Below are 26,867 nucleotides of genomic sequence, written 5' to 3' on the forward strand. Positions count from 1 at the left end.
TGAGGGAATTAATTAAGATTAATTACACTCGAACGTGCTGCCTTACACTACCCTAGTTGATAAAATGCCCTACCTGCAGAATACGTGGAGTGCAATTGGTCATTATGTTTTGATATAAATCATAGCCCATATATTGCATGTCATAATTGCACAGCGAATCCAGTCTCACAAATTGCTTTAAAAGCAGTGTTGCACCTTGCATGATAGCCTTGCAAAATTTCAAGCACTTCCTGCATCTACGCCTTAGTTGTTTCCCAGAGTGGTTGTGAAAGGTTGTTTCATGGATTGCTTTGTATCAGCATTAGCCACATCTATTGGCATCATAATAGCCGTTCCCAGGGATGCTGTAATGTCAGTGAAACAGTACGGGTCACTTCCAGTGACACCATGTTCCTAACTGCTCCGTCGGAGATGCACATTCTGTCAGCTTTATCAGGTATCCAGTTAACCATGTTGACACAGCTTCTGGACTGGGGTGGAAGGATAAAGAAAATAGATTACCTCTTTAGTTGGGTGGAAAAAGAGATTTCCCCTGTGTAAAAGAGAATCCGAAGGAAAATTATTTTATCCTCTGTGAACAAGAACAATTATTTTGTTTTTTTGTGCCTGTGAAAATATGAAGAGAGATTGTTTTGAAAAAGAAATATTTGAGATACTCTGAGTGTCATCTTATCGTTGCTGATATTGTTTCGGCAGTGCCAGGTTATTGTAACAGTGCAGTCAATAATACAATGCACAAGTTAACACTTTTGATGGAGCTGCTATGATGTCTAGTAATGGACATTCTCAGTCAAAAAAAAAAATAAGATGAAAAAAATTTTGTCCCCTGTAATAACAAATCATGCAACGCCTTAATAACAAAGTTAATCTGCTGGTTACAGGAAATTCAGTAGACTGAATTCTCACCTTAACAAAGGCAACTGGTAAGTCTGCCTCGTGCACACTGCAGAATTTCCAGTCTTTTTTTTTTCCTTACAAAAACCTTGAACTGGCAATTCCAGGCACAAGAAAGCATATTCACAATCTGAAGGTTACAGGAATTTATAGTTTATGGAGTGAATAGTTGATAAATACATTGTGAGACCTTATAGACAAGAATAGTGAGTGATAGAAAATCTTTGTTAGCAGAGCAGTAGAAGGTGATGGAGATCATTTTAGTCATGGCTGTAAACAACCTTTAGATCCTTTAGCCTCAGTAGCAGTTGATTGATGATTTACTGAATCATCAATTGTTCATTTAATAATCCTCTACAAAGCATGTATAAATACACCGTCTCCAAAGCAATGACCCAAGCACTAGTGAAGAACTTTACAGTAGAAATGGATGATCCTTGAAGCTGGAAACAATAATCCAGCCTCCAGAAAGAAGATAGAGTCCCAAGTCTTGGCTGTTGCAAGTTTCAGGGAAGTTGGTTAATAAATGCCACTTCAAATGGCCAAACCCTTAACTGAAAGGCAGACAGACTTGAAGCTAGGCTCATACCGAAAAAACAGCGACTTAGGTATAGGCTTGGATCCCGACTGTAAAGCTTAGCCATCTTTAAGCTGGTTTTACATCTGCTGTGGAGATTTTGTTAGCTCAGTTAGTAGCTCTGGATCTAACCCTTGAGTGGGTGAAGGCTGGCAGCGGAGCTCCGGGCACAGCCCCTGGTCCGCAGCAGCACAGGGGCTGGTGGTTCAGGGTGAAAATGGGGGTATTTATACAACCTCAGGTTTTCTGCAGTCCTAAACAGAATGAAGCCTGTTCAGCATCTCTGTCACTGCTGAGTGTTGTCCTCATTGCTTTCATTCCCAGGTAATCTAGAATCTAATTATAAAAATAATAATAATAATTTGCAAGTGTTTGTGAGGCTACATATGAAGAGTTCTGTTTCATTAACTCCTACATTCTCAACACATATTTTCTTATGCATAATTATCTGCATTGCTTCAGGACTACCATTTTAAAAATACTAGTGTTTTAACTCTCCCCACATTTAGCAGGCCATTTGTCTGATGAAACCTAACCTTTTCCCTAAGGAGAAATGGATGTTTTCTAATTAGTTCAGGAGTTCTCTAGCAGAACTTCCCCATACGTTTTCATGAACTTTTAGGGAGGATCATTCTGAGTTTGATGTATGCAGAGACATATATTCCTCGGGGACTTGCTTTGTCTGCCCAGGTGCAGTGTGTGCTAGCAGCCCTGCATTAACTTCACCAGCACAATTGGCAGGGGCAGAGATCGCGAGTTCAGCCGCATTTTGGCCTCATCTGTTTTCTCGTCTGCACTAGAAACCAGAGTGCAAACTCTCCGGGGACCTTGCAGACATCCCAGATGCAGTGTCAGCTGCAAATATGATCAGGAAAAAATGAGAAGGGCTTTGCAGCCACTTAACCAGCACCACGTTGTGCTGCAGAAGCGCGTGTTGTGCTGAGCGGTGTGCTGGGAGCTGCGTGTGCAGGAACGCAGCCTCGGGGCGCGCTCCCAGCACAAGCGCCAGCTCACCCCCGTCTCGCTGCGGCAGGCACGGCTTGTCATTGCTTCTCCTACTCTAGTCAGCCCTTCATGTTTATTGCATGCCAAGTAAGTTTCAGCAGGTAGTAATATTTAATATGCATGAGCTCTCTTGGCCTTATTTAGCTGCGTTCCCAAAGCCCTGTTTGTACTGGTGCCTGAATTAGTGACTCTGAATGTCTTTTCTGATCCACATGGGTTTTATAGCAAGCTGCATTTAGCCCTGGCAAGTGCTAGGGATAGCAAACTGGCAGGTTACTTTTCCAAAGATATTTTGCAAGCTTTGTTTTTAAAAGCCATCAACATCAATGTGTCAATAAGCAGTCATTGCTTACAGTACCCAAGTAATGTACATTATGAGGGAACTCTAAAGCAAGTCCTAATCCAATCCCAGACACATGTATGCCTTCAGCATCAGACTAATGAAATATTGTCTCAGAAATGGCTGGAGCAGGACAGGTTAGTTATAGTCTGAGAAGGAGTTATTTGCAGTGCAAGAAGGCATAAAAGATCTCTCAAAAGTCAGGGATACAAGAGCTAATTCCAGTATTTTTAACCAAGTTCTAGTGAGTAATGCCAGCCATTTGTGTCACAATGTCCTAATTTGCACTTTTAATCACAATTAAGAGCACACAAATTAGGCATGACATTGTATGCTTATTGCTTAGAGTCCCTGTCACTGATTGATAATATATATTTGTATTAGTAGTATTAGTGCATAAGTAATATTCATATTTAACACAATTTACTCTGTTGACTTTGACTAACTACCTTCAGATACCACCAGCCTCCGGTGTAATCAATAATCATGATACTGAATCATTTGTATGCCAACAGCTACATTTACATGGGAAACTGTCAGTAGAAAAACCTGAGAGACCTGTGGTAGCTGTCGCTGAATATGATAGCAACAATTGTCATACCTTTAAGCAATGTTTGTTAAAGAATATTGAGCCAGCTCTTTGGTTGGTGTACAGTGTACACTGACTAAAGATTAGCCGGCTATACCTGTATTAATTTTTAAGAATCCTCTGCATGGTGTTTCACTTATTATTTATTCCTTCTCTACTCCTGTCATGTTCTCCCTCTTAGGGACAATGTAAATATTTCAAGCTAACTTTATAAGTGTTTCTTAGCTGTATCTCCAGCTAGCCATCAGCTTCCCTGTGAACACTTGCGCACACCTGTGTGTGGTGTGTGTCCTCTGGTCCAGGCTGTGCTCACTGGATTTTTCAGAGCTGTTTTTTCCAGCTCTAAGTGATGTCTGTGTCTGACTGAGCAGAGCCATCACTTTTTGTGCTTTACCCACTGTCACGAGCCATGGTGAAACACTCATGCACCTGCTTTTCATGCCCACCCGTCCTTCTACCTCCAAAGCACTGACTTGGGTACAGGTGGGAGCAGACTGCAGCCTGCTCTGCTGAGCACCTTGTTAGGCTCTTGCCTTCCACAAATGAGCCCTATCTGAGCATCTGAAGAATGACTCCAAAAGGAAGAGTGTTGTCCAGCTTGAGGATGCAAGATGAATACAGACAGCAGGGCCCGAGGGCAGGGGAGAAGATGAATTAAGGAAAGGGAATGCAGTATCTGATCTGCCTTGGAGGTACAGCTTGTTTCTCAGTGGACAGATTGCTGAGTTGGAGTCTATCTCCCTTTGCTCCCTCCTCTGGGAGGGGTGTCTAATTAGGAATGGTCTCTAATGAGGAAGACCTCCTGCTGAGCACAGTTTATATTCCAGTCTCTGGCTCAAGCACCACATTTCCCTCTGCTGCAGTTGGCACTGACCACAGAGGAGTAACATGTTGTGAAATGATATTGAGATATTACCACGAAAAATTGTTAAAAGAATATTCATAGAGAAAATTCATGCAAGCAAGTGCAAGAGGAAAAAAAAAAAAAAAAAAAAAAGATGAAAAGTTCATTGAAATGAGGCAAAAAGGGAGCAGGATAGGAAAGAGGAGTGTGCACCCAGACACCAGCACAACCCAGGACATGAAGGCACAGTGTCTGCTACACCGAGGCGGGTAGCGAGATGAGTGCCATCCTCCTGGCTGCCCAAATGCCATGAATTAGGACACCATCCTGCCTCCCATAGCTCAGCCAGGTGCAGGTGCTAGCTTGATGCAGGTGGGTGAGATTCCTGCAGCCTTGCTCACTGAAATTTTTCTTTCCTTGAGCGCAGGCAGTAAGTACCCTGTTCATAGCAATGTGTGCTAAGTGTAACAAGCAGATAGATGTGCATTGCTGAGAAATTCCTTACTCCTGGAGGTTTCAAACAAAAGCTGTCAAATGTAATTAAAAATTTGCAGGGGGAGAGTCAGATCTGAGGGGAAAGATATCAGCCTTGCTCTCTGCTTTATCTCTGAATGGAGCCATTTCCGCTCCTGGAAATACAGCAAGAGGCAGCCCGGTGCTGCCTCAGTTTGAAGATAATAACTTTAATTTTAGCTCCGAATTACTTTTTTTTCAAAGGCAATCTGACCTCTGACTTGTAAAGTTATTGAATTGCTACATCTGACATGATGAAGGATAGCTCAACAGGTGGGAGTCAAAGCAGTTTATGTTCCGGCAAGAAATGCAGATATTAAGAGCATTACAAATCAAGAAATACAAATGGTACATCCTGTATTGAAAACGAAGCCAGACTTCTTCAGTCTTTAAAGAAAAAGTGCTTCTTAACTTCCTTTAAAAAATGTTCTTCGTTCAGCCTATTTCACGTGGCAGTTTGTTCTCTTTGCTTGATTAAATGTTAATCCAGCCCATCATAACAGCGTGCAGCTTCTTTTGTTAAGCTCTGGACTTCTGAATGCCATACATGAAGGCAAAAGTTGAATCAATCACAGGCACGGGGAAGTGGAAGGTGGGAACCAGTGCTAATACAATTAGCACATTTATTCGTCACGCATCAGAGAGCTGGAGACCTCCGTGGCACAGGAGCTCCCATGCCGGCAGCATCCCGATGGCCCGGGCTGGTGCTGGCAGGGACCAGAGCCCTCGCTGCTCAGTAGCCACGGGCTGCTGGCTATCGACATGCTCACAGGGATTAGATCAGGCAGGTGTTTAAGGTCCCCTGTCCCTGCCCACTATCCAACAAAGAGGGGTGACTAACAACATCTGCAGCACCCCCACCAAGGCAGACGTCCCTCCGCTGCCCACCCAAAGCCAGGGGCCACGGGGCTCTTTCTTCGCTTGTCTTCTTTTTCCTGAAGCCGGCAGCGACGTTCAGTGCTCACACCATTTAGAGTAGCCATCTGTTCCCTTGAATGAGGAAGCTATCCATTTTTTTCACCTGATTACCGATTGTTCCAGTCTAATGTTGATTGCTTTGTTTTATTAATTACTCATTTTGACATGCTGTAGCTGTCCCTTTTGTTCAGAAAACAGATGCTCTTGTTTTCCAGCATTATTACTGATGGTTATTGCTAATAAGATAAAGCTGCAGTTCCACTTTAGCTGAGGACTTAACACTGTGGCTCTGGTTATTGTAATGCTTCATCGTTGATATTTTAGTTAAGCCGGAGAAAATATTTCATTCTTAGTGCCACAGGGGCTCCCGTCATTTGAGAGAAAGGGACTGTTTTTATATCTTTCGGTGCATAAAGTGATGGGGTTGGTTGCTGTTGCTGAGACTAGAGACTGTGATTATACAAAGAATAAACAATACTGATGTCATTCTGAAATCTCTTTGCTTATTAATCCCTGTTATTGTGGATATGAAAGGCTGCAGGTTCCCACAAGAAACCTCTCAAGTCAATCTCATTTCCTCACTGTGTTTGGAACTAAGCAAAATTTGCTCTTCAGTTTGTCAGACAAGGTTCACCATGTCTTAAAATTAAAACAGAGTGATCTATTAGCAGTAAAGGGGATAGCATCGCTGCACCAGACTTAACGTGTTTCCACTGACAATATTTTAAAATATTATTTCAATATTATGTTAAGCCTTGAAAAACTGTAGAGTGTAAAGTTCAGATGGAAACCACGTCAGTGCTTTCTGCTGGAATTAGATACCCTCTTAGTTCAATTCTGAGAAGGTATTTATGGGCTGAAGTCAATTCTTACAAAGCATGGTTTCTCATTCTGCAACAAATCCAATTGCTGATATTATGCTTTCATTGTGCTTATTCCCAGCTCCGGGCTCATGCAGTGGATATGAATGGAAACAAAGTGGAGAATCCTATTGACCTTTACATCTATGTGATTGATATGAATGACAACAGACCGGAGTTTATAAACCAAGTCTATAATGGATCTGTTGATGAAGGCTCTAAACCAGGTACGGTTGAAAAAAGTCTTAAAGTTATCACAAGCTTTCAAACATTAATCTGACTTTGTGGCTTTGCCTCCTCTTGAAGTAGAGGAAACACAAGAGAGGTTTTCTGTTGCTTGCTCCTTTGTTGAAGACTGATGGAGATGAGAATGATTTAGCTGGTATTTCTTTCTCCTGATGCAGAGAAAGTGCAAACTTGGCTTAGAGGGAACCTGGATCCTGGTAGTGCCTTCCTAGGTGTGAACTTTCAAAAGCATCAGTTGTGTAGAGTAATGCTTGGTATTGCCTCTCCCATATGCCTGTTGCAAACACACAGTGCTGTTATTCCAACTACAAAGTACAGAAAGCAAACCCATCTCTGACCGTTCACTGACCCTGTGCCCAAAATGCTCAATATCTGACTCCCTGGTATTTAATTTAGTCATTTACAAACTCTGTATCTGACACCCAAAGCCTTCAGTACAGTCTGTGTCCCAGGGTGCGAAGGAATTACTGTCTTATTTGGGCCCAATGCAGACCGATTGAAGTGGGAATGTTCCCACTGAAATTACTGGGTCACCCTCCATTCCTATGGATTTTTCTTAAAGAGCAAAATGTAGAAAAAATCTGAGGCAGATTTTCAGAAAAATTATGAGTGAAACGTTAGTGAGGATGTAAGCTATATACAGAATGCAAGTGATGATTTTTACATGAGTATGTTTATATCTTTGGAAAAATACAGTTGTAAAGAACTTTAATGTCTTCTTTTCAACTGTATTGTTGATTTGTTATTTAAGTGCAGCAGAGATGTACAGTTACCAATATGGCAACCAGGGTGGTTTTAGCTTGCTGCTGAACATAACTGCTCTGAATGTATTCATTACTTAAGCTGAAATTATATTTTGAAAACTGTCACCGGTACTTCAGTACATCTCCTGAAATCCGCGTGAGATTTTTCCAAGATAAACTGATCCTCAGCAGAGGGATTAGATGCCACGTGACTTTGTTTTGTGGCAGCAAACATCTGTCATGGCTTCTCCACTGCCTGAGGTGTCATTGAAAAGTCTCCAGTGGCCACTATTTTTAACAAGGTGAACTGCAGCCGTGATTGATTGTCTTTCAGCATTGTGAGGAATAGGCTGTTGTGGTGACACGTACTGGGGACAGCGTGTGACATTATTTTTGAGGAAGGAATATATGTACGGCTTCCTTCCTGATATGCTTTGGGTGGTGACATGCCAGGCTTCAAAGTGCTGCTCCAAATCCTGTCTGCAGAGGTGATGTGAGAAGTCTCTGAGCTGCTCATTCAGATGGCATCGTCCAGGAGGACTTTTCCTCCTTTCACTTGAAGGCCACTTTGCAGCATATCAAGGTTAGAAGATTAATACATTTCCATAGCAAATCAAATTTCTTACATCTTATTCTAGGACAAATCAATATTCAAAGTGTTCCCAGATGTTTTAACTAGCTCTGCTCATTTGTGTGAAAGAAGCAGTAAATTGCATCCTCTTGTTTGAAATCCAGATAAGCCTTTGAGCTATTAAATCAGAGTAGGATACCTTTGCCTACAAAATGGTTGTGCCTCTGCTTCCAGCAGTGATTTTTGGTATTCTGTATCCCAGTCTGTTGTGTCTGCCTTTAAGGCAGGTAGGTAGAAAGCAATCTGGTTTTATTCAAAAGCAATTACATTTGTCTTTGATGTATTTGTTTTTTTCTCCCCTTTCCTGTTTAATCGGTATTCTTTTAAAGGTTTATATTAGTATTGAATTTCTGTTCCTTGCTTTTGTAGAACCACCTGGGAATTTGGGTATCTGAGGCCTTCATTCCATGTACTTGGCAATAAACATGATGTTATGTCTTTGAGAGAAATGATAGAGAGGTTATATACTTACTGTGAAAGTCTGCGCGCTCCTCATTTACCTCAAAGTTATGTATCCCTGTTCTGCATAGACACAAACTTAGACATTGTATTTAGTTAAGCATAGATTTTGAAGAGATTCAGAAGCTTCTTTATAGTTCAAGATAATTCAGAATATTGTAATAACTAATGAGTCTTTGCAAAAGGAAAAATAGGTAGCCAGAATTCAACATTATTTGTGGCAGTGGTCAACAAATGAAAGACATTGTGTAATCTCAGAGGTAGCAGCAAAATGTGTTCAATATTGATTCAAAATTAAGTTACACATGCATCTATAAATATATATGCATATGTGTGCATATCCATGTACAAAGTAGAGATTTGCTTCAAGCAAACTAAAAAACCTTATTATGTGATCCAGGAGTTCAGCATTCATTTTCTGCTATTCATTGGCATTGAAGTATGCCTGAGGACTGAAAATGCTTCCCTGGACATCCTGTGCAATTGTTATTTCTCACATCTTCCATATGCCCCTTTATAATGGCTGTGACTGAAAGTGCAGTGTTCCTCGATTAGCATAGTATCTGCTAAGTTCTGCATGATTTTGTACACCTTTTTTGAGAAAAGTAACTAGAGTGTTAGTATCCCAGATAAATGCTGGCTCTGAGGGCAGCTAGTATGAGCAGCCAATGTCTGTTTGAAGTCAGTAGGAATTTTGCCCAGATTTTAAAAAAAGGAAAAGGGACATATGGAGCTCGATCTCTACCCATGGAAATTTCCCAGAGCAAGACCATCAAAAATATGCTGTTGAGCAGGACGCAGTGACCTTGAGCTGTAAAGAAGGCCCCTGCAAGGCTGATTTGCAGGATCAATAGAGCCCATTGCATTCAAAGAGAATAAGAAAGGCTCTGCTGATCTGTCAGTGCTCACCCCAAAGTACAGGGCAAAGCAAAGGTATCTGGTGCGGGGACACTTCAGGTAGGATGGTACCTTCAGGAGATGCTGTAGCCAGGTCCCCTCATAGAAGCTGGGATGCAGCAAGCTAGAGGAGGGTGCCCTGCCACCTCTGGTCCTGCAGGACAGCTGGATATCATGCCTGGCCATTGCAGGGCTGGGAGGGTGGCCAAATAAGATGTGACCTACTGCATCTGCAGTGAATAAGGCAAAAGGAGTTAGCCTTAACCAGGAAAATGGGAATGCAGACAGGATGGTGTACTTCAGCCTCTGGTGTGCTGTGGTACTGCTGGGCATGTTATCTCCCATGGAAGTTCTGCTTCAGGCATACAAATAGCCTGCAAAGGGGACTGTCCAAGAGCTTGAAGAATTGGCAGCAGTGTGAAGAGATGTGCTGGAGACAGTCACTGGGGTTTAAGTGACCCAGCTTCCCAGACTGCAGGGCACTCAAACACCTGAGCTTCCAGGAGCGAGCTCTCTGCGGTGTGCAAGTCACCTTGAAGCAACCCTTGACAGGAATAGAAGAGAAATCAAGTATTATTAATTATAATAGGTTGTAATAGGTTGTTGGTGCTGGCTAAGATTATAACAACTTAATTGAAATAGTGTCTTGCACCAGGGCATAGTGTTCTTGAAATCAAGAACACATGAAGTTTTCGATAGCGTGAACACGTGTGTCACAGCCTGGCCCATGTACATCCTTAAATGTGTGCTGGCTCTTACACTGAATTGCATTTCTTTTTCATTTTCTGACACTCTCTGGAAAGCATTTTAATGCATTTCTAGCTTATCTAGCCTAAGGTCGTGCAGCTGGACAATTTAAATGTGTACATGCAGGCTCTTCCAAAAATGCAGAACAGGAATAGCAATGCAGGATTCTCTATTCCACAGGACCATATTTCTTCCTTTGTCTCTATCCCCCACAAGCTGTTTTGATTTAACAAGCCACTGTTTGAAAGTGTATCTTAAAAGGCCTTGTTTTACTCATATTGAATAATGTTCTGCCTCTTTGAACTTTGCCTCTATATGAAGAACACAGACAAGTTTTAAAAATGCAGCTGCAAGCTAGAGCTGAAATTCCCCTGGTCCCTCTGGCAGCCTTAATCAGCAAAGTTCTCCTGGAGCTGCCCAAGTTGCCTTTCAAGCGCTGATAAAGCAGGACGGGTTGCACAGCTCTGTGGCTCAGGATTCTGTTGCCCTTTCAAAGCCTGTGGCTGTGCACAGGTTTGGGGTGTTTTTTTCCCCCTCTGTACAACCCCAATTACTGCCTTCCAGGAGCCCCACCACTGTGCTGGCACAGCTGGGCTTGCAGCATCCCAGGGGCATCCCAGGGGAGGGGAGTGCTGCTTCAAATGAAATTCTACAGTTTCAAAAAAAAAAAAAAAATCAGGCTGTATAAGATAAAGTGAAAATGCTTAACTGCAAAAGGAAAAAAGGAATTTAATCACAAAACAAAATGTGATGGAGAAAAATTACTTGGTCACTACAGAAGCTCGGTTTTGATGAAACCGACACAAAAAGTACCTTGCAGTGGGATGGGGATGTCTTACTTAACTGAAGCGTTCAGTTCTGAAAAGGTCAATGTGAAATGCTCTGCGGTGACTCGAGTGCTTTGCTCAGGGTTGTATCTATTTTGTTTTAACAGAAAGATTGTCAAAAATTAACACATCTCTCCAAAACAATTTGTTCCTGTCAGACTGGCCTTTTCTGTTCTCATTCATCCTTTCCAGTTCGCTAACTCTCTGAATGCATCTTGGTCCCTTTCAAGTCAATAAAGCAAAAGTCCAAGTGGCTTCTTTTAAACTCGGGTTTCAGCTAGCTCTTCTTTCTTATGGTGTTGTTAATTCCGGGTTAGTTTATTCTGGCCACCCTCCCTACAAGTGCTGTGAAAGTACAAATAGCCCTCCAAAATAAAGGAAAATCAGTATTTCTTACGTGAAAAATGCTGTAATTCAAAATTTCCCCATCTGCTCCTGATTTCATGGAACTCTGGTAGAATAATTGTTGATAGCATGCCACGTGAAAAATGAAATAGCTGGGAGCCAAATCTATATGTGGCAAATTGAGTTAAAGAAATCTCATAAAAATAAGCAGTATATTAAAAAAAAACAAGGATTTAAAAAGCCGATTATTCTATTAGTGTCCCAGTTTGTTTATTTTATATCTATGCTAGCAGAGATTCCCTCAGAGATTAACACCATGGACTAACGCACAGATGGGGCCAGAAACTTGAAAGTCATCTGAATATTAAGAATTTAAATCTTTAGCCTCAGTGATTTGAGCAGAAAGCCAATTATGAGGCTGAATTAGTTTTCAAATTAAACTGCAATTTAAGGCATGTGAAATTAATCTTTTAAGGCCTATAGTTGCATGTGTATATATATATATATATTCATGTGAAGAATTTGGATTCTGCATTTTGAGCTCCTTCCTCTTTTCCATCCTGATAGTACAATTAGTGACGAGGTGTTTGGTGCCCTGCAGATTGTTTTTACAGTGGAAAAACAGGGCAGATGTTACAGGGTGGAACAGGATGAAAGGAAAGTGGCAGCACCCAAAATCTGGAAATCACCAAAGAGAAGCAGCTTCGTTTTTGAAAACGAGTGGGGCGCTGAGTGCAAACCCCTTTCTCCCATTATGAATCATTGCAAAAACACAGTTGTGCTGCTCATAATTAAAATGTTTAATATTCTTTTACCAGCATGAAGTAAATAAGATTTGGTATTCTTCATTAAGTAAAGCCCTGGCTGACCAGAGCACCCACGCAGGTTTGCAGACCTCAGCTAGCTCAGGCTGCTCACTATGGGGATCGCTCAGGGGAGTCTGGAGCCTGTGCAGGTGCGTTTTCCTGCTGATAGCACTAAAAGCTAGGAATAATGCAAATTCGACGTGTTTCAGAGAGACCGTGTAAAGATAAAATCTTCATGTGCCAGAATAAGCTTTGACAATTTCTTCCAGTCTTCCCAGAGCTCTTCACAGCTTGGGTGCATTACTTCTGGGCCCGTGAGAAGCCTGAGCATACGCCCCAATGCAGCGCTATCTTGTTCATCTTGGGTAGGTGCTAGTCTGGTCCTTGCACGTTATGTGCTGTTAAAAATACCTTTGTCCAACCCAACTCTGTTACACACAGACTTGGGATACACAATATTCTTTTTAAGTTCTTTTGCTCAGACAAGCACAATTTTAAGAAATTGTTTTTCTGCACACACATCGTAGAGCTTTCCATTTTATTTCGAGGTGAGTGGTTATGAAATCCGTGCTCTTCTTAATTTCCTTTTCAGAAACATCTAGTCCCAATGGCAAGGAAGTGAATTATAGGACTGTAAGTGAGAAAAAAAAATGCAAATCCCCTGACTGGTGTTTTTCTCCTCCAGAAAAAAATGCTCAGGTTGATAAAAAGAAAAACAATGTGGAAATCATGTTCTGAGACCACTCTTGAAGTGAGTTACGACTCTGCAGTAGTCTGCTCTCCACTACATTTTAACCAGCAGTTACAAACAATCTAGTAATATATATATATATACTATATATATTTATATTTACATTTTTATTACATTATATTACATGTATTGCTACGAAACAACTGTTCTAAAGATGCACTTAATACAAGAGAAAAGGAACAAAAATTTGTAGATGATAGGGAATTACATGGTTAATGCTATTTAGCCCACCTGTAATAATACAAAAATGTAGTTCCAGTGTTTTAGGCGTTCAGGTGTCTGCATGTGTACATGTACAAAGACATGTGCATTCTGCTTTTTTTGTCCTTCGCATGATGAACACAAGTGTAGCCTCCACCAGCCAGCGAACATTTACCACAGCTGTGGTCTGATGGCTGAATCCATGAAATCAGTGAACTTTTGTTCTTTGGTACCTCATCTCCTATTGCTACCACATCTTAAAAGAAAACACATGTAGTGTTCTGGATGGGTTTGGAAGGGGACGGAGCAGATCTCACTGTTTTCCCAGAGACCTCCTGTGATGCTGCCAGCATCTCACCATGACGCAGGGAGGGGAGGCAGCAGCGCTCCAGCAGCGCATCCTCTGCCTCCTGCTCTCACGCTGAGCCAAGCCGAGCGCTGCTTACTGTAAATCCCAAATACTTGATTGCACCAGCAGTCTACAGATGTCCATCAAAATTTCCTGCTGTGCACTGGAAACGTTGAGAAACTGTTGCGAATCTGCATGGCTCTTACTCTCAGTCAAAATACAAGGGTTGGATTCAAGCCTTGTGTTTTGCTCACAAGGTTTTGCTCAGCCTGGCCTGCGTGGTTTCACTGGTCGCATATGCCTTCAGCTATGCACAAAACCCAGCCATACGTCCAAGCACAGTTTGGTGGTGGTGTTCAGGATATCTCATCCTAAGTCATGGTTTCTCTGTTTTTTGTATTCGCCTGTGGGAATGGAGAGGACTCATCTGCAGGAACTCAGCCGAGCCAAGGTTCATCGATTTATGCAATCAGAACTGTTTGCTCGGAGGCTCAGTGTGCTTTTGCCCATCTTGAAGTTTTGCTTCTGTTATTTCTCTGTGGTGCTGGGGGTCTCGGCAGGCTGCAGACTGCTGTACAGGTGTTATTTTCAAATCTGGCCCTTCCCATGTGTGTGTTGTATTTGGTGCATCACTTCATTTTCTCTCCTGAGATACTTGTTTTATTTTTAATGATAAGAAGGCATTATTTCAGTTCCGGGTGACAGCAGCTGCTTCATCTTGCTCAGTCATCTCTCCAGACCCACTTGCTCTCTTTATTCTCATTAGGCTGACTCTTGCATTGTTTGAGGCTGAGGATCTGATGTCTCCACTAATTAGGAAGTGGCATCCTTTATGAATTAGGTTAGCTGCTTGAAAGGTCAAAATTTGCCAGTGATTACAAAAATAATGGGGAAAGAGAATGACAGCAGCTATCAGTTATGACTGAAGGAATATCATTTAGAAGGAAAGTGCTGTTTCTATTTAGTTTTCTATCCAGAGAGTGTGGGATGCAGTTTAATTTAAGTATATTTGCAATTTATTACATCTGCAGTAGAGTTTCAGGCACTTGTCATCTTGATGTCTTGCACACGTTCCTATTTACTTATGTGACTCCACTGAACACCTTTGGTGAGTTTGCTCCTTGTTTTTCACTTGAAATCTTTAACAATGAATATGTGAAAGTGCTTCAAATCACCCATTGAATAGATATTTTTTTTCACTTGAGGATGCAGGTTTATTTGCTGAGCCATTTTAGTCTTTGATGCTACAGCAGTTCTGCAAATAGTGCTCTAACATCCATACCTACTGCAAGGTAAATTCTGCCATGAGGAGCTCTGTGCTGTACCATGTAGACTGCTCCTGCTATCCGAGTTAGGGCAGGTAAAATTATCTTCAGGACTGCTCTGCACATCACAACCTGTATGCCTGGAGTCAGCCTCTGCCCTCCATACACTTGGAATGGAAGAATCTTGTTAGTTTTATATATCAATTAAAAAGACAAATGCAATAAGCACACTTCTACATGCTCATTAGAAATAAAATAGCATTGTTTGTAGAAAAATTGTATTTAAGTAATTATGGGTATAGTTGTGCTTTGAGGACTTGTTCAGGATCCCATTGTAGTTATCATAATCTGATTTTGACACTTTGCTTTTATAACATGCTGTCTTTCTGTTCCTGAAACCCTGCTGCAATGCATGAAATCACTTAATGGGCAAAGTGTTCCTGTTGTGAGTAGGGCCATGAGATCTTGTCCTCTGTGGGGAAGAAAGCCAATATCAGGAAACTCTTCTGCACTGAAAATTTTATTTTTAGGAAGTGTTGTAAATTTTACACTACTTTTCAGTATTTAATCTTCCCCTCAACAATTATTGTCTTCTCTCTATCCAGCATCGGATGCAGAGTATTGTCTAAGTGAGCTTCTCGACTTGGAAAAAAAAAATAGGAGGAAGGGGAGGTTTCCATTAGTACAAAGCCATTATTAACTTGGGTTAATGAAGATCTAATGTAATATGGCCATCACCACATGTCTGCACATAATGATTCAATCCTTTTCTATGGGGGAATGATTAAATTAAGTATCTTGTAGGTCAAAATTAGACTGAGAAGGTTAACCAACCTTTAATGATTCTGCAACCATTTACCAGCCATTAAAAAACATAAATTGTAAGATAAAGTTCAATAGGAATCAGCGTTATCAGTAAAAAAAAAAAAAAAAAAAAAAAAAAAAAAAGATAGGATGAAGTTTTAGCTTTTCTGTTTATATCACAGGAGTAGACAGAGAGGATTGTGTATTTTTATAGTAATATGTGGTATAAAGAGCAAAGTGAAAGGTTTTTTGTCTTTTTTTTTATTTGTATTCCTGATAAGTGCCCATTAGCTCTTTCTTTTTACATGCATTAAATCTAACTAATGGATATCAAACCAGCTTAGAAAAATGGTAATTATGAAGGAGTTGTAACAAAGACTTTGGGAGCACAACTGTGCTGAGATATTGTTTGTATGCCTTAAAACCATGACAGCCCAGTCTTTACAGAGAAATGCAGTTGCATAGATGGGAGAGCAGAGGTTGCAGACAATGTGATGGGAATCAGCAGTCTTTGGCATGCTTTGGAAGCATCTGAGCTAGAAAGAATCACCCTGATTCTCAGATTCCAGAGCAATTTTCAGGAGACATTTGTTTATGACTGTGTGTTTATCTGCTCGTATATATACGGGGGAAGCTATCTTCCTTGTTTTGCTCCTTTTTTACTTTACAAACATACACAGATCGAATGAGATGTAGTGCACATCAAATCTTCTTGCAGTCTTTTACAAACAGATGCAATTAATTTTAAAATCAATAAAACTGAATATACGGGTAAAAAATGGTCTCCCTTTGCTTCTATCTCCCCAGTTTCTGTAAGGTATTATTTTACCCATCCTGTAGAATGCTTGATTAATCTAATGGGAATATTTTCCATTAGGGGTGCTTTCAAGCATCTCTCTTGTTTCTTGTCTATTGTCAGGTTGAAACAAAAATATCTCATTTGATGAAATAATATCTCAGAGATGGAAGTCTCTGGGAAATAAAAGGGAATGCACTGTGAAGTTCAGTTTCTTGGGGTCTTGCCTTTTACTGATAGACTTCCTTCATCATGCCATACATTAATTTTAACTCAGGTGATATATGAACTTGGCACATTAGTTAATGAAAAGCTAATGCACAGTAATCTTGTCATCACTAGCTGTGCATGATAATTCAATCTGCTTCTTAGAAGAGCTGTTCAACATGCAACAAATGTGATTTAATATTGACATGATGTACTAGGTTAGGTGTTTCATTTAACATACCATGTGCCTGATTTGATGAGAAATGTTTTTCTTTCAACAGGTTATCTACCTGAGTTAGCAGGCCAGGTGTATAAGTTAATACAGTTATATCAAACACCGTCTGGACTGGGTGTTCATTATTTGATACACAGCACAGACTTGGGCAAAATCCTGAGTTTTGTCACTTTGTGCATTCATTTTATGTTGTCAGCATGCTTGTAAGCAAGTTCTTCAGAGCAGAAAATAAAGCTAATGCTTCTTTCACACACCAAATGCGTAAAGACCCTCTTGTCGTGTTTGTACACCTCTCTTTTTTCTCCATCACCAGTGGCCAAGTCTGACCCAAAACTGGCACACTTTTAGGATTTTTTCACTTGAATCCTAACAATAGCAGTCTCAGCCCTCAAGTGTGTAAGAAATGTACAGTCTGCCACTGTATGTTTGCCTAATTTGTGTAGTAACGGGCTAGATGTGAGGATGTATTTCCTTTATTTTAATATAAAGTATATGAAGATATATCCCCATGCAACATAGAAACATGACATTATTTACCTTTATAGTAGGTAAATCATCACCAACCACCTTCCTGTAGTGGGAGACTTTATATAGCACCCGGAAGATGTTAGGCTCTGTAGCAGCATATATCCACAGCACTCTACTGCAATTCTTGTGCACAGATATATATTTATGTCATTCACCGCAGCACATCGGTATCCAGAGGATATGTCTTGCTTAAAGACAGAGTAAATATACAGAAAACTGAGTGGAACATTGACGGTGAGTGCAGGTTAGAGCAACGGATCCCCTGGGAGCAGTGCTCGGGAATAGCTCTCAGCAGGGGAACAGGAGATGCCATCAGGTTGCTGCACTTGGGTCAGCACTGCCAAGTGGGAAATGTGTACGCATAGGGATGGGAACGGACATATCAGCTCTTGCCAGCCACCATCCAGACTGCAGAAAGGAAGAAATAATTTTAAACTGGTTTCCAGCAGACTGTGGTCAGACAAGCAGCCCCAGGGAGCGGTGGAGAGCCGGGGAAGGAAGCGGCTGCTGGATTTCCACCATGTGCTGCCGAGTGCTGCAGCCACACAGGGGCCTTTGCAGAGGATACTTTATTAAGTTACAAGTTAGTAATTAATGCCAAGTTCCTCTATTTTCTCTGCGGTTGAGTTTCATAAGGGAAATTAAAGATATGAGATGGATAGGGAGCAGATTGCCCCTTGAAATACAGCTCCCTGGTGTCAGTTCATGACATTAGAGACATTTGTCCACTCCCATCTCCCTTGTGGAGACGTAGGTCAAATGCTGCCAAAATAGTTGTTTCTTTTAGAGCAGATGAGCTCAGTCCAGTGGTCAAAATACAACATTGCAGAAAAGAAAGAAGGTGAGGGAGTGAGCGAAAGACATCTGCTGTATATGTGTCCTCCCATCCACAACAGAACTACTGGCAGGTCACCCCCATGCCCACCACAGCTGCAGCCTCTTGCCAGGGTGGGAACCCCGCATCTCCTATGGTGCAGTCTGAGACACCCTGAATGAGGAGGGACCAGGGCTGCAGGAGCCCCAGTAACTTTTCTTTCTGAGCTTTTTCTTGCACTTAAAATGAATCACAAAATACCACCTGTTATTTGGAGTAAGTCCTAAGATTGCACGTGTCCTAAAATAGATTCTGTTTTCCTCTTCCACTTCTGTTTTCATTAGCCCCAGGTTTTGACATTCTGTTCAGAGATATTTTCAGTATAGAATGCATTAAGATAACATAGATTTCAAATCAAACATCTCCTCATTCAGCATATTTCCTATTTAAATTTCTCCTGTACGTTTCCCCTGTACCTATCTAAGGAATGGCTTCTTTATTTGTATCAGTTGTCTCATGATAACTGGTTTTGCAAAGGAGAAAAAAAATGCCTGAAGAGAAAGGATAAAATCCATTGCCTGTGCAACCTTGTTTCAGTGCAGTGTTCCTTCCTCCTCCTGACGTTTATTGATTGGAAAAATGTTAGTTGTTGAATAGTTTGTTTTCATTTCACAAATGTGAATCAGGATTAGCACAGAATGATAGGAATGTATTCATCATTAGAATTTGCCTTACACATTCATTTATTTTTTAATCTATAATTCCTATTGAACTAAGAAAACTCACAGGGATATGTTATCACCGCAGAGAACAAAAAGAGCCTGAGAGAGCCAGATGGAAGAAGTTCAGGAAAGCATTTTCCACATTGCAAAAATATGAACTTAGGAAGCCACTAATACAGAAAAATGTGTTTGTTGGGTTTTTGTTTTTGTTTTTGTTTTTGTTTTTTCCCAAAGTTGGGGAAGATACTGGGGGCATTTGGGGGCATTGCCTACATGCTGTCTTCAGGGCAGTTGAGTAGGCTGCAGTTTTGGGCATGCTGCGGCTGTTGATAGAGCCGCCCATTTAGAGCAAGGGGTAGCTCTTTAATTCTCCTGCAAACAGATACAAGCCCTCTGGTTCTCCGTGCCTTCTCTGAACTGGAAGCTGGTTAACTTTGTGATCAATCTGGGAATCTGGGTGTATTAGGTCAGACATGATGCAATGCTGATGTAGCCACATGGCCTCAAGTTTGCCAGCAGCTCACATCTAACCAAGTGGGCAGAACGAGCTCAGCTCTTTTTTTGCAAAACAACACATGGCCATGTCTTGAGCCCAGGTTCTTGTTGGGACCGCTTTGCATCTCCTCCAGCTTGGCATGCTCATAAGTTGGTTCATTGTGTTCAGAGTTCCCAAATGAGCAGTGTACAAGCGGTACTTTCCATTGATGCTGTTGGGTTCTGATGGTTGTTAAGCAAGGTTATGTCTGGTTTCACTGTCTCTTTGCCTCCCACTCCTCCTTTTCAGGTCTCATATCATTAGATTCATACACTGTTGCAGATTGCTTTTTGCAAGCAATATGTGTCTGCCCTTTCAGTCTTTCTCTCCTACCAGTATAACGAGCATAAAGCTGGGCCCTATGAGCTCAGGGGGGTCACAGGACCATGCATCTGCAGGAGTCCATCCAATCAAGTAACATCTTTTACCCTCATAATGATAATTTCCCACTTTAGCAGAACACCCTGCTGCCAAACTCCAGTGATAATGAGCCTGTCAGTGCATCAGTGCGCTCCCAACAGTATCTAGAAAGTAGGGATTTCTTTTTTTTTTGCAAGGCAAATGAAGACACTGATGATTAGCAAGAAACAAACCAATGATTCAATACATCACTGGCCACACATACCAAATCATTGATTTTCTGTCCTGCTGGGCAGCAGCTGTTCCATTTGCTCTGCAGAAATGTTGTTTTTTCTCTGGAAGGAGCTGGAAAGGTGGACGTTTCTCCAAAGACAGGAAGAAGCAGAAGGTTGCTGCACTGGGCATCGTGATGGGGTCCTGGGCATGTTGGTGGCATCCTTCTTAAACTGTTGAGAACTCTGACAGGCTTTCTTCCATTAAACTATGGAAATACTTTTGAATATATGTGAATGAAGTGATTGGCAAATGGGAAAAAAAATGTCCTGGGAGAATTTATATGAAATTACAGGACAAAAAAATGCTGCCCTTAGACTTACAATCACTGAAAGAATTAGTAGTTAATCATAGATATCCTCATATAACTTCTCTCCATATATCGGTGACATGTAATCAGTATCCTTACTGATCATCTAGTCTCGGCAGTGTTGCTATTTTCATAATCCTCGCAATGTCTAGATTGAAATGAGGTATCTACTGTGTGCATTTCTGAGTAAAATGCACAACCCTGAGTCAACAAGACTGAAATCTGCTGTGCCGTGTGATAGTCCTGATATTTTGTCTTCTCTTGGTCCAAGGTACCTATGTGATGACAGTGACTGCGAATGATGCTGATGACAGTACTACAGCGAACGGGATGGTGAGATACCGAATTGTGACTCAGACCCCACAGAGCCCGTCACAAAACATGTTTACCATTAACAGCGAGACGGGAGACATCGTCACCGTGGCTGCTGGCCTTGACAGAGAGGTGAGTTTGAAAACCATCACACTACGTTTCCAGTTGTTGAGGGTTACTGACCTGCAAAGCCCAAATCCTCTCTCTAATCCAAACCTTCCAAAAGTTTGCGTTGCAGTGTGGAGATCATGGTCTTTGCTCCTGCAGTGACCATGGGGCATTGTGGCTTTGGTGTGATACTGTTGTCTTAATTCATAGTGGTCAATGAAACCCTGGGAGAGTCTTCAGACGCGAGATGCTTGTATATGCCTTGTGTAAATGTGCACAACTCAAAGACAGAAAATACTCCAGAAGGAAAAGGGGATGAATAAGTTGGCATTTCTCCCCCTTCTGTCATGGGACAGATAAAGAGGTTTATGACTATAGGCCTTTTTAGACCTCTCTGTATGTTATTTGGAAGCAGTTACACAGCCTATATTCCACACATGCAGTGTGTTTCATGACGGCATCCTTGTATTGTTTCCAAACTAGATAAATTTCTTCTGGTGTATGTTATCAACCATGTGATTTTGGTTTTGTGTATAGTCCTGTTTCTAATAGCCTTTCTTCCTGGCATTTTACAAGTTACAGCTCTTCTAAATACAGAAAAAATACCATTACAAAGGACCAAAATATGGTCTGGTGGTGTAAGCTACGTAGTATGATTCTTAGAGCTCTGCCTTCTCTGGTTGTGAGTATAACTCAAGGAGAAAGCATTTATACCTCACACGTTAAAAAAACTCGAGGGTGGGTTGGAGTAGAAGGAGGGGACAGCAGTCTGTGGTTGTGAAGTGAGAGGGGAAACTTAAATTCTACTTTTTTTTTTTTTCCCCATTGGACTGTGTCATTCATGGAATGTCACCTGTCCACTGCCGTTAGGAGATCAGATTGTAAGTGATAGGAAAGGTCATTTGTTCACTGAATGGATAGCCACCAATAGTATGGCTATGCAACATATACAAAAGTAAGGACTTACTTTTAGCCATAAGTCAAGATATTTGAGTTGAGGCAGTCCACAGAGACAAGAAGTCTTGCAAAATCCATTTCTGAGAGCATCAAGTGTGCATTTCTAAGAGAAGGCACCAGAAATTGGTTTTGTTCTTCTGTTCTCTTCTTTCCTCCCCTGTGACCAATGAGGACACCAGCCTTGAAGGAATGAAATCTGTGTCCCCAAGCACATAAGAATTTTTTTCCTTTACAGTTCAGCCCCAGTGGCACCGTCAGCCCTGCTGCAATGCTCTGACAAGCAATAGCCAATGTGCATTGCTGTGCACATCATTAATATCATGAAAATACGCATTCATCAACATTCATCACACAATCTTCACAAACTTCACTTACATCAACATAAAAAATTCAAAGTCTTGTGCCCATTTCTTTGCATACGTGGGGCTGCTTTTCTGCTCCAGGGCTGCATGGAGGCTGCGGGAGAGATTTCTGGCTGCGCTCAGGGGACGGCAGCAGGGGACTTGGGAGGAGGGATCTGAATTCTGGCAGGAAAATGCTGGCTTTAAGGAAATGACAGAACTTTTATTGCCCCCCTGACATCAGTGGGGGCCAGCACTGCAATGTAGGGCTTTACAGATAGAGAAAGGTCATAGGTTTATATTAATTTCAGAGACACGGATTGCTATAGTGAGTTAGGCGAGAGGTTTTAATCTCAGCAAATCAGCTGAAAAAAAAGAGGCAGGCGATAAATAGGGGAAAAGGGTAAAGCAGAATGGTGATATTTTTTCAGATTTATCTCATTGCGCTTGAAGTATAATAAAAACTTCAGGGGAACCATATGCTTCGTGTTAGGCCCGCTGTTGCACCGGGTCTGGGAAGTGACGGTAAGTTGGCACTCTGTGTGTGGAAATGCAGCACTGAGCATCCCACAGGATGGGCGAGGGACACTCAGAACAAGGTAGAACAAGCAGCCCTGGGCACAGACCTGGGGCTGCCCTGCAGCTATGGGACATGCTCGTTCCCAGTGCTCTCCACTGCCTTTCAGAATTACATCTGGAATTGGCAAAAAGTTTCTGTTTTATTAACATAAAATTATATTAGGGCTAAATTGAAAAAATGTGTTTAAGCACTACATGGCTTTATCACAGATTGTTTTTTTGTTTTTGTTTGTTTTTCCTCAAATCTTGAGAAAGCTATTAGAGGAGTAAATTTGGTTTTGCTGCTGACATTTTCTCGTTGTTAGGAAAAGGAGCCTAAGAGCAGTATTTGGAATGCAGATTTGTGTAAATTAAAATGTTAACAAATCTGACCTATTCAGCTGAAGCTACTACAACCAGTATAAATTCCCTGGATACCAGATATTTCTCCAAATGCTTATTGACACATTTATCAGTGGCTATGACACTGTTATGTTAAGCTGTGTTGAAACAGAACCAGGTTGGCAGTCTCAATTTGATCCTTCTACCTTGCTCCTGTGATGCAAAGGTGCCTTAAAGAAGGTGTGAAAGTAACTGTCAAAGCTATTCTGTATCTGAGGGATAGGTCCGTCGTGCAGATCCAACATTTGTCTTTCAGCAGGGAGAAAAGTCACTTCAAAACTGGTATTTCAAGCTTAGCATCTCTTGTGTGCTCTCTAAGCAACGCTTAGCAGTCATCTCAGCATCTCCACTTAAGGATTGGTTATTTACTGTTTTCTTCCATTATGTTCAATTCAAGAAATGTCCAAGAAGCTGGACTAAGCTTTCCAGGTTGCTTTTTATCACAAGAAGTGTTTCAGTTAACCTGCAAGAAACCTATTTAAAGACAAATTCATGTAGTTTACTGCTGTTTCTAAACCCTCATTTCCACAAACCAAGGAGGAAATTAAAAACTCAGCCTCTAAAATTGTGCTGGTCTCTCTAAATGTGTCTGACATAGAAGATAGCAAAATGAAAAGCCAAGGTATTAAAATATTGATGGCTTTAAAGTTATCTTACCTGGTTCCCATTAATCTGGATGTAAATATGGTTACAATGCTCTGTGTCCATTCACTCATTACGACTGTGCTTAATTGAATGGATCCCCAAGGAAGATAAAGATAATTGGACTGCACTTCATAAAAATTATTAAAGGAGGATAGTTTGGCAACAGTCTGATTTAAGCTCCTGGATGCCTAAGGGTGAAAAATGCCAAAGGTGGAACAAAGAAATGTCTACCCCTTGAACTAATAGGGAAAATCATAGGGATTTAGAATGTGACAGAGGTTCAAAGGTACATTCAAACGGCCAGGCTGAGATGAGAAGGTTAAAAGTAGATACTTGCTCTAATACAGGAAAATGTCAAGAAAATGTAGCTGGTTTAGTAAAGCTAGGAGGGAAAGATCAAATAGTGGTTGGAACACAAATTTATGGATTAATAGGGAAGGCTACGAACATGGAAAATGGGCAGGTTGTAACAAAGTTCAGGGCAGGGCAGGGGGAACCATGCTATTTAATTCAGTTTATGGCAGGCTGCTGCAGAAATGGGTTACCTGGAATTGCTAACCAAGTGATAGCTTAATTTAGCAGTTTATCTGAATTCAAGATGTCCTTGCTCTTTTCTACTGAGAAGAAAATAACAAGGGGTAAAAAAGGGTCAGCTGTCCCCAGCTGGGGCTTGGAAACAGGCAGAACACTGATATTTCTGTTTTCCATTCTGAAAAGGAACATTTCTCCTTATAAGCATTGCAAAGGGACCAGATCTGCTATGCACATTCACTTATTTTGTCCACCGCTGCTCTGCTGGGGTCGTGGGCAGGGATGGAGCCCAGAAGCTGGGTCTGACAGCCACCAGCGAGCTCCCAGTGCAGTCACTCAACTAGATCAGCTCTTCTGATTTCTCTGGTGGCAGAATATCTGTCTCACAGTAAACCCACACTGGGGCTATAGTATAGGCAATATCATCCTCTGAAGAGCTTCCACTAAATATTTGATGAACACAGACTTTGAGCAAGCAGGGGAAAAGGGAAAAAAAGATCGGAGAGAAAAGGAGCTGGTTGATTCCACATTCTGCTGGCAGGCCAATAAACGTTGAGGTATCTCAAATGTCATCCAGCCTTATATGAGATAATAAGTATTTTGGCTCCGTGGTGCTTGTAGTGTAATGTTGCTAACTTTCTGAGGTCTTCTTTTAACGGGGACCCTTCCCAGCACGTTCATCTGGTGTTAAACGAATGAAGACAGTCGGGAGCTCTAAGTTGCTTCCTCAGAATTTCTGAATGTTTGTATTTCTTTTAAAGGTGATTGGCGCTCTGCTGCTGCAAATGTTTTTAAAAATGCATGCAATCCGATTCTATGATTACTACACTTGGCTTTCCAAAAATGTGATGTTGCTAGCCTTCCTGAAGCGAGTGAAAGATAAAAGGGAGAGTTTGCCAGCAACTGAGTTAGTGCCTTATTCGATTTCTGAACGAAGTGGCAGGATTTTTGCAGGGAAGAGGAGAAGTTCTTACTGGTAGAGACAGTTGATTTCTTTTCCACTGCTATGGTTTTGGTGCAACTAGACATTTCTTGTAGAGTAGAATTTTTAAGTGTTAGGTTAAAGACAACAAAAAAGTGGTGCTCTGCTCCTCCAAAACTAAGCTGTGATTGGTGTCTACAACCTGCAGTAACCATTTGGGGTATCTGTATCTCCAGGCCATTGCAAGATCTTTTCAAAATCTCCTCATTAACTTGATTTCAGATGTTGACTAGGATTAAATAAGGTACAATGCTGGTGATAGGAATCGGCTTAGCCACTGCGACTGCTACAATTTGTCCTTTGTGGAATATCCCATACGGTGTTTTTTATTTGGGTTTGCCAGCCAATCTAGGTTTGTTTTTTGCCAGCCAATCTGGGTTTGATCTGGATTTTGCCATCCAGCGGATACCCTAACTGTAGCAGACAGAGAACACAGACTGAGCCTTGCTTGCAACACCAGGAAGTTTTCCTGTGACAGGACAGTGCTGCATCTTTCAATCCCTTTTCCGTCCCTGGAATACAACAAAAGGAATTTATTCTGTTCTAAATCATGGTCATCTGTGTTAATTATTCCACTTCACTGCACGTCAATGCGATGTTCTGCAAAGCTGCACCTCCTCCCCAGAGTGGGGCTGGAGGAACATCTGCTGCAGCACAAGCCTGAAGGCTCTCTGCATCATGCAGGTGAGACATGGTGAATCTGAGCAGATTATCAGTTGTGTATGTGTACTGACAAAATACAAAGAGTGAGGGAAAGTGACATCTAGATGGCCTGGCTGCATCGTCAGAATTTCTGTTTCTCATTTTCCGTGCTCAAATTAGCCATCTCCAAGGAGCAGTGAGGACTAATGCAGAGCTGGTAAGAGGATATCACCTTCTGACAGGCACAATCTAGTGTGCACAGCATTTGCTATTTGTATCTATTGCAGGAGTTCTGTAAATTTAGTAGGATTCTGGTTTTCATGTTCTCTCTATTATTTTTCCCAGAGAAGAACTAAAACAAGGTTGTTTGATTTTGCTGAAGACAAGTATTGTGCTTTTAAAGATGAATTTCCTCTATCACTGCATTAAAACATATGCAGAAAAATGCATCTGCAGCTGAACTCACAGGAGGAGAATGAGAGTGAGAGACTAGCAATTATTTTACCTGTAAGGCATATCCATTTCTCTGAATTTGGACCACAAATCTCCATATTTAGCTTCTAGACTTGAGGGCTCCCAAAGTATTTTCCTGTGACTGAGATGATGAAGGACTGTTACTTCCAAGGGTAGGTGGCTTCTCCACTTCTCGCAGTATTCAAATAATGGTTGGAAGTCTTTCTTGAATATATCTTGTAGACAGACATATATTACCAGAGTCTTAACAGGGGTAAGCAGGTAAAATATAATATTCAGTACAGCTGGTCAGAGACCTTTATGTGCCCTTTCTTGTTCCTTTTTGCCTGCTTTGCTATTGAGACACATTTCTTCCCCACCTGCCACACAGCAGGCTCTGCCCTCCCTGGCACATTCCGTCCTGGGGATTTGTGAAACACAAAGTCTTTCTGAGGAATGAAAGCTACTCAATAGATGTCACTTATCACCAAATGCTGTTATTCCTGATACGTTGTAATTTCTCAGGTCCATGTAACAAAAATGTA

General features: G+C 41.4%; 1 protein-coding gene across 7 annotated transcripts in view; it reads left to right on the forward strand.

Moving 5' to 3' along the window:
• The window catches only part of CDH4 (cadherin 4), a 670,220-nt gene that overhangs the window by 568,929 nt on the left and 74,424 nt on the right, over positions 1-26,867 (forward strand). For all 7 annotated transcript variants that reach the window (XM_038166209.2, XM_038166207.2, XM_038166208.2 and 4 more), the window contains 2 exons: positions 6,623-6,767; positions 20,663-20,835. In XM_038166209.2, the coding sequence (XP_038022137.1) occupies positions 6,623-6,767; positions 20,663-20,835 (318 nt within the window). The remainder of the gene's footprint in view (positions 1-6,622; positions 6,768-20,662; positions 20,836-26,867) is intronic.

Source organism: Anas platyrhynchos, chromosome 21 (genome assembly GCF_047663525.1).
Source record: "Anas platyrhynchos isolate ZD024472 breed Pekin duck chromosome 21, IASCAAS_PekinDuck_T2T, whole genome shotgun sequence".
Taxonomy (NCBI): domain Eukaryota; kingdom Metazoa; phylum Chordata; class Aves; order Anseriformes; family Anatidae; genus Anas; species Anas platyrhynchos.